Source organism: Aulonocara sp. 'chitande type north' Nkhata Bay, linkage group LG5 (assembly GCF_057382095.1).
Source record: "Aulonocara sp. 'chitande type north' Nkhata Bay isolate Kocher_YH1m ecotype deep benthic linkage group LG5, A_spYH_male_GT1.1, whole genome shotgun sequence".
Classification (NCBI taxonomy): Eukaryota; Metazoa; Chordata; class Actinopteri; order Cichliformes; family Cichlidae; genus Aulonocara; species Aulonocara sp. 'chitande type north' Nkhata Bay.
Genome location: NC_141348.1, coordinates 46633854 through 46642022, shown reverse-complemented (window position 1 = coordinate 46642022; position 8169 = coordinate 46633854). Strand labels below are relative to the sequence as shown.

The window sequence follows — 8169 nt, the reverse complement described above, 5'->3', positions numbered from 1 at the left end:
GCTTGGCTATTATTCAAGCCGCAGTCGCACCTGCGCCCGAGTATCCCGGAGTGGACCCCGTCCTGCGCCCTATTCAGCTTGGGATGGCTGTAGGAAGTGATGCATTGACAGTCTTTTGTGTTGCAACCTGCACCGTAATCTGTTTTGCAACTGAAAAAACATCCGAAATAAAACTCTAACGTAGCGTTCAGGACCCCTACCTTGGCTCTTTTTTTTTTTTTGCCCCCTCCACCTTTGAGTGGCTTTGCCGCATAATAAGAGCGACCAGGTAGCTTTTCACGGCGCATAATGTGTCCCGCTGCAGGGAGTCCACGTGGGGCAAACAAACAGGGACCTGACAGAGTGACCCAGATTAAGTTAGGCTAAAGATGGAGAAGTAAAGGGAGATTATACACACTGACTTTTTTTTAACGAGAAGGCAACCCAACAGCAAACGGAGTAGCCAACCAGAATGAGCAGACTTTAAGAATCAGAATAAGCCTTAAGGGATATATTTGAAATATATAGGCATTTTTATAGTACTCAAATTACTTCCATCTTGTTACTTTTTCCAACACTACATGAGCTCAACTTTACATTTAAAACAAGACCTATACCCCGTCCCAAAATACATTCCCCTTTCATTCCTTTGCCATCATGACATGAGGAGGTTTTTTTTTTTCTTTAATGGATTCTGGAAGAGAAGGCATCCTGAAGGTGGGGAGGGAGCACAGGGCAGAAGAAAGAGAAGGACACAAGGGTCATCATGGCTCTTTGTGGTAGGATGGATGGAGGAGAGGGTGGAGAGGAGGTGGATGAGGAGGGGCAATAAACTTTGGCACAGATGAGGGTCACAGGGGTGCAGAGGTGCCTCAGAGGTCCTGGGAGCTGCTTTCTTTCTTTTTTTGTAAATTTTAAATACCTCCACATCCACGTCGATGCGATGGATAGGTGGATTTTTCCAAGCAAAACGTGAAGTGATTTCACTCAGGTTATAAATTTTGGTTGAAGGTCACGTGCTGCCTGAGCTAAAGCATCTATTCACCAAACAAAAAAAGATGCGCTATATTACACTTATTTTCATAAACTGACTACACCCAGGTGGAGCAACACTGTGGTGGTATAGTTTGAGTTTTGTCCTGTCATGCTTAAACAACACCGCTCTCTCTCTCTCTCTCTCTCTCACACACACACACACACACACACACACACACACACACACACACACACACACACACACACACACACACACATGAAGGAAGCAGTCCTACTGGGGTTTTGTCCCAATCTGTGGTCTGTGGGTTCAAAGCTTCTTGCATGGGGAGGAGAGCCCTTACACAGCATATTAAGCAGGAGTTAATTATATGCCAGTCTAAGTGACAAAGGGAAAGAAAAGCCTTCTTCTGAATGGCAAGACAAGAAAAGAGAAAAGTCATTATGCTGCCCACTTCTTTGCATTTGAAAAACTCTGTTCTTATTTTGGTATTTCCATTCGCCACAGAAAAATGGTGACCACATTACAGACGAGCAACAACACTATCTTGATATTACTGCCATCTGACTTATTACATTAGATTTTTTTCTTTTTTGACACGCACTCGCTCTGGTTTGGTGAAAGGAGACGTGTTTTGCCTCGCAAAGCCTTTGGTCTGAAAGAAGAAAGAGGATAATGCCCATTTTGAGCATATCAGAGCAGGTCAGTGCGCTTTAGATTTGGTCATTTTGTCAAGCAAGATTACAGTGTAACCACTAAAGCTTTGCAGTAAATCCTTTAAAATGAGCACCATTCAAGTCTTTTAGAAGGCATTATCTTTAAAAGGGTGAAATTTTACTACTTTTTATAGAGCCCATCTCTGTCAGTTGCATCTATAGGTGGCCTCTTAAGTGTACATGGGCGAGGTAAAATAAGTTTGTTTTGCACTAACATGTGCATGTGTATGTGCATTTATTTATAAGTGTAATTCTTCTTTTTGTCCTCTCTCAGCATAGATGCTTCTGCAAACACCTTATGTGACCCCTCTGTGGAAACAGAGCTATTGTTTCAAATCACAAATCTGGATATGCCAGAGTGCAAATCAGTAGTCCCTCAGTAAAACTTCCCCTTGCCTTGGAGCAAATGAGTCAGCTTCAGTATCACTGCCAGGCTGTAGTGGCTGCCCGTGAGTCTGCTGTGCCATGCCACAACACCGCAACGCCAATATAGTCTAAGCACACTGGGGCCCCGGATCAAAATTAGCCACTGGAGAAAGTAAAGGTAGTGACATCTTAGAAAGCCAGCTCTGTAATGTAAATCAGCTTTTCGGGCTTATCAAGAAAAAGAAGAAGAATCGATTAAATGACAAATTATTTTGGTCAAAGGAGGAGAAATCTGTGTAACCAGTAGTTATTAGGAGGTGACACTGGTATTCTAATATTTCAGTTTTAAAAGTTTGCCTGTAGTGACTTTATTACAAGTTGCAGTCAGTTATAAATCAGTTAGCTGGTTTGGCTCGTTCGCGCGGTGCTTTTATTTAATGACGTTATGGTTACTACAGCTCACGCGCCTGTAAGGAAAACCGAACGCCTTCGTTTTGACCTTTTGACTGGGACTATGGTTGGGCGCATTTTCACGATTTCACGACAAAACATGAACAATAACGTAAACTGCGACTTATGGTCAACTTACCAAAATTCATAATGTTTCTTTTAATCAGTCGCTCAGTGTTTAGAGGTGAAGTTTGAACAGGTGTACATGGTTCTCCTCGTCCCGGCGGAAGGATACCTCGTGGAGTCCCAGGATACAGCAATAATCGCAAGTTTATTACAGGGAGGAAATATACTTTTCTTTTCCGTTTTCTCTAATTTTACTCCAGTCTGAGGGGAAAAAGACTTTCTGCTTAAACTATTCTTGACTCATGTTCACACCACCATCTACCACTGCGTTTCCACAGTGCCCACTGACCACAGAGCCAGTCCAGCCAGTTTCGCTGCTCATCGACTTAGCAGACCGCTCAAACCCATAACACATAACTGCTATGAGGTTTTAATAATAATAAAAACAATTAGATGGAAACAGTCTGTGGGATTAAAAACACTGATGATTTAGGACCAGAGCCTTCAGCTTGGTCGTTTGGACAGACCAAATTTGAATAATTTGGAAGAGTAATTCCATTTAAGCCCTCGCGGGAGTGACAGATTAAGTACAGCAAGCAACGCTATCAGGTCTTCGTTTGCAGAGAATTAAATTTAAAGAGCCTACAGTGTCTGCCCACGCTCCTCATGTTCTACTGCACTCTACTGGAGAAACGGAGTCACTGCATTAACTCACCAGACAAAAAGACTGCTTGTAGCAAGGACAAATATTAAATCCTCTTTATATACAATTTTGTTTGTTAACCTAGATCCATGTTTAACGCATAATTCACTCTTCAACACATGAGCACTACAAAAAACAACAACTCCATATTGCTCATTTGAGCATATGTGGAACAAAACTGCATCACACAACAAGAAACATGCAACAGAAAAGTTGGACCACAAACATTCTGCATCCATCCCAAACTCAACATGTTTATTCATAAAATGGTAAAATATAGCACATATGTATAAAAATGTAGAAAATTGTACACAAAATATAACACTTGGGCTTTTGTCTAATATAGTTATTGCTGCTATTTTAATTTTCGGTAGCTACAGGTGATATTCTTTTGCCAGCAAAAAAGTCAGAATGAAAGGTGACAGTTACATAAAAAAATACACACATAGAAGGCGACATCCATGAAGTTCATTAATATAAAAAGACAATTTTTTTTTTACAAAACATTTCATACATTCTAAAGCATAGCACTATCAGTCAATGTTCATGCCCTTATTTCTAGTGTTAGTGTTGTGTTAAAAATAGACTATTTGTGCATGTTTTTCTCATTTGTAGATGTCTTTGGTAGATTGTACTCTCCCCCCGTTCCTGCTAATGCTTAGTAAACTTTACAGTGGCATCATTATTATTATGAGCTGAAAAGTCATGTGAAATGCTTCATCAATACTTTAATGTGGCTTTGCTGAGTGTAGGCACGGTCAGGTGTGTTCTTGAATGACTATTTTAAAAAAATACTGCAAATATTCTTTATTGTCAAAAAAAACCAAGAGGTTCATGTTATTAGTAATAAGAGACGGAGACACACAGTGCTGCAGTCAGTGCAAAGCCACAGTATAAAATTAGTTCTCGTATAAAGCGCTGCAGCCTACTTCTGCATCATACAGCTCAAAAGTTGCACAAAAGTACCTCAGTGTGCCAAGAAAATGACGATTTTACAACAGTGGTAGCAATTATTTATTTAAAAAAAAACCCACTCATGCCGATGCCCTGTTGTGGACTATTAACGCAGCATTTTTCATGCAACTCCTCTTTGGGATTAGAGCCAAAGTGCAGCAGCACCGTACTCTGAATGTACCTCAGATTCTCAACAGTTAGGCAACTATTAATAATCTGTACAGACCAGCTGAGTCAATTTGTATCCAGTAGCTTGAATACCCACCATACTCAGCTGAGTCACATATGAGCTGTAGTTGAGGTTAACTTTGAGTAAAGGGATGTTTGAGTATATTACACATGTTGACATGTAGTGGGGATTGTGGATACGTGTTATGTTCAAGCTTTGCTCACTGTATGAACACAAATGGAAAAAAATACATACACAGCTGCTTTAAGAATAATTACAGTAAACATGTGGAGTGCAAACTCTCTGTCTGGAAAGGCAATTACAACATACATGTAATATGAACACCAAAGATTCAAACACATCCTGAGTGTCTCTGTGCGGTCACGTGCAGGGGAAAGTGTGTTTGTGTGGGAATACTGACATTGCTCTGGTAGCATACTGTGTTGCTCCTGATAAGGAAGAAATCCTCAGCGATAAGGAAAAATGATTTCACGATCACTAAAAGCATTTTTTCTCTTAACTTGTCAAACATTTTACTATGACATCCCTCAGCATTAGCCTTCAGAAACCAAGCAGTCCATTAAGACAGGGGTATTACCTAATGTCACATACATGACACGCTGTATAAACTTATTTACATGTTTCCTTCTGTGCTCCATACGTGACTGGAATGCCCGTTCAGAAAGAAGTTCAGCGTCATTCAGGCAAACAGCTCCGTGTGCAGGCACAGAAAAACACCGAGTACCGAGGCAGCAGGAGATAACTGCGAGACGCTGATCAGGCACCTTTGGTTTTAAGGTTTTTGGGTGAGGATTTGTAAAATTTCGACCTGTGTGGAGGGATCACAATAGTAGCTTGGTCTCAACTAAAATTTTCCAGAGAAGTATTAAAAGATGCTCGCCAGCTCGGGATCCTGGTTTTAAAAATACGGAAGATGTTCAGTTTACATATAAAAGCATACAGGTATAAAACAGCACAGATTTTTATTCTGTTTTAAAACTTTTTCTGTTTTTACACAACTCAGTTTTCTTATAATGTACGAGAGAAAAATCATGTTAAGGGACAGAATTTGTTTTCTTTTCTGAAACCTCAGGCTGGTTGCATTTAACCTGGTAAAGGCCAGAGTGTGATTGTTAGCCTTAATTTCTGTATAGCTGCCAAGGAGTTGTCTTCTAAGACAGTGTATTCAGGTACTTATTCTCCCCAGCTAGTGAGGTTAGCATGGATGTCATGTCGCCCACAGCCATGTTAGACAGGCCAGACCCTGCAGCCAAGCTGACAGAAGTCTGGGGTGTGGTGAGGCGGGATGAGGCCTGGGACGAAGATCCCGGTTGATCTTGGATGGGATTGTTGACATCGCTGAACGACGAAGAGTCGGCATCGTCGATGATGGAAGTGAAGTCTATGCGAGCATTGTCCAAGTCCAAGTTTTCTAGGGCGTTTGAAATGGGGCCAGACTCAGGATAGTTAGCCAAAGGGGTGGACTTTGTGCCACCTACTGGGTCCAGACTGGACCCCATACTGTGCTGCTGGTTAAGACAAGGCCCGTTTTGAGCGTCCATGTTTTTCTCCATACCGATGTTTATCTGACCCGAGTAGTATACGTTGTTGTTGTTGTTGGAAGGAGAGAACATTTCACTCTGGGGATGCTGTGGATGCTGGACAGGAGGAAGTCGAACGCCTCGCCTGGGACTGGAAGTGGAATGGACAGGGCTCAGGTGTGGTGGGCTGCCAAGGTAGCCTCCTCCCACCTGTGACAGACTACTCTGGCGGCTGAGAGGTTTTCGGCCCTGAGGAGGTCTGGGGACCACCATTTCCTGGTTATAACATGAACCTTGGAGACCTGCCATCTGCTGGTCTTTAGGTGTTACTGAGCTTGGCACACGGCTGTGGGCCTGAGGACTCATGACCAGGTTCTGGTTGGGGTAAGGATAGGTCTGGCTGGAATAAAGATTTTGGTTTTGGTGCTGTGGACTGTGTTGGATCATCGCTGCCTGACCACTCAGATCCATATTGTCAGAGAGAGGAGAAGGTTTTAATCCACTCTGCTGCTGCTCTTGCTGCTGCTCCCACATGAGTGCTTGCTGGGACTGCACATAACTCCTCACCATCATCTCCTTTACCTGCATCATTGGGGTTTCTGACCTCTGACCATCAGCCAGTGCAGAGCCAGCGCAGCCCAGACTTAATCCCTCTCCACTGGGAAAAGGGTTTTGGTTTGGCCCTTGAAAGTCACACCTGGGGTTGTTAGAGTTCCTCATCATTACCTGCCCTGTTTGTTGTGGGTAACCCTGCGTTTGCTGCAGAAGCATGCGTTGATGATGGAGCTTAGCGCTCTGACAGGCATCTCCAGCTCCCATCCCAGGGTGGAACTGCTGCTCAGGCTTGATTATGAGTTTGTGGGTTCCATCTGAACTGCTGTAGAGGCCTGTTTGATTGTTGAAGTGAGCCTGCGTTTGTTGTGGGTGCAAGCTAGTTTCTGAATACTGCATAGCTTGCTGGTTCTGAAGAGTATGGCTGGATGTTTGGACCTGGCTATGGGTGTCATTCCAGGGACCTCCAGCGTCACCACCTTGGCCTACACTAGGGTAATGGGGACCAGAGGGACTGAGCTGGCAATTGCTCATACTGTACTCAGCTTGTTGCAGAAGTGCATTCGACATGCCTTCTGAATGAACAGGTCTTGCCTGTGCCATTGGATTTACACCAGCGCTGGCAGTCACGTCCCCTCCCTGGCTCGGGTACTGCCGCTGCATGTAACCCCTCTCGGGGCAGCTCAGGGCATCATGGCTCGGGGACAGCTGAGTTGAAATGGGACCTCCATCTACTCCTCCAAGGGTGTGATTGTGTTGCTGATATCCCATGAAGTTTCTCTCTGCAGGTGGCAACATCATGGAGCGATCCCTGTTGTCAGCGTGGTGGGGCTCCATACCTATAGCTTCCATCATTACGTTCTCCGTAATGCTCGGAGGCCGGGGGGAATACATATGGCGGGCAAGGCTGGTGTCAGAGCCACGGTGTTGCAGTGCATTCCTTCGGCCCATCATGGCTACATTATTAAGGCTATTGAAGCGCTTGGGAAGAGCTTGAGGGTCAGCAGCGGCACGAACTGGGTCACTGGCTCGCCTGTTGTTATTACCTGGAGCTTGGTGAGGGTAGATAACACCGGTGCCATACTCTGTGTTGGCGCTATGCCTACGAGGACCAGCTTGCTGAAGGAAAGGAGGCAAAGGCTGACCATGGTACTCACTCAAAACACCTCCTCTTCTGCCAGGAGTACCTGGCTGCTCCATATTAGGTAAAGGAGTAGGTGGTGGTCCACCAGTGGCTGCAGCGTATTTGGCTTTTAGGCTGTACTGCTGAGCTGGGGTTAAATTAGGAAGGCCGGGCAACCCGCCTCCAGGACATGGAGCTCCTCTGCGATTGGTCTCAGGAGAGAGAGGGTCTCCCCCAGCCTGTTCTGCGCCCAGAAGGTGACATCCTCCCCCAACCGTTGCTCCCATTTGCGAGCCATCACTGGAGCGTCGGCTGGACAGGTAAGGAGAAGCCATGGAGGAACGACGGCTCACGGTGTAGGCTGAGCTTAGACTGCTGGTGCCACTTCCTCTCCTGTCATTAGTAGAGCAGGCAACTGTTCCCCCTCCAAGCTCATGATTGGACAGCTCCATAACACGTCGATTTGAGAGAAGTGGAGAAGGTGCACACATTCCCATACTCTCCCCTGGACCTGAAAACAAACATCCAGGAGGAAACAGCTTAGAAGTGTTAAATC

At 44.6% G+C, this 8169-nt stretch overlaps 1 protein-coding gene across 1 annotated transcript in view; it reads right to left on the bottom strand.

Annotated features, from left to right (window-relative positions):
• Positions 1 to 3365: 3365 nt before the first annotated feature.
• Positions 3366 to 8169, bottom strand: part of LOC147331508 (transcription activator GLI1.S-like) — a 53162-nt gene continuing 48358 nt past the window's right edge. Inside the window, exon 13 of the mRNA XM_086293875.1 lies at positions 3366 to 8124. Within this exon, the coding sequence (XP_086150001.1) occupies positions 5570 to 8124 (2555 nt within the window). The 3' untranslated portion in view covers positions 3366 to 5569. The remainder of the gene's footprint in view (positions 8125 to 8169) is intronic.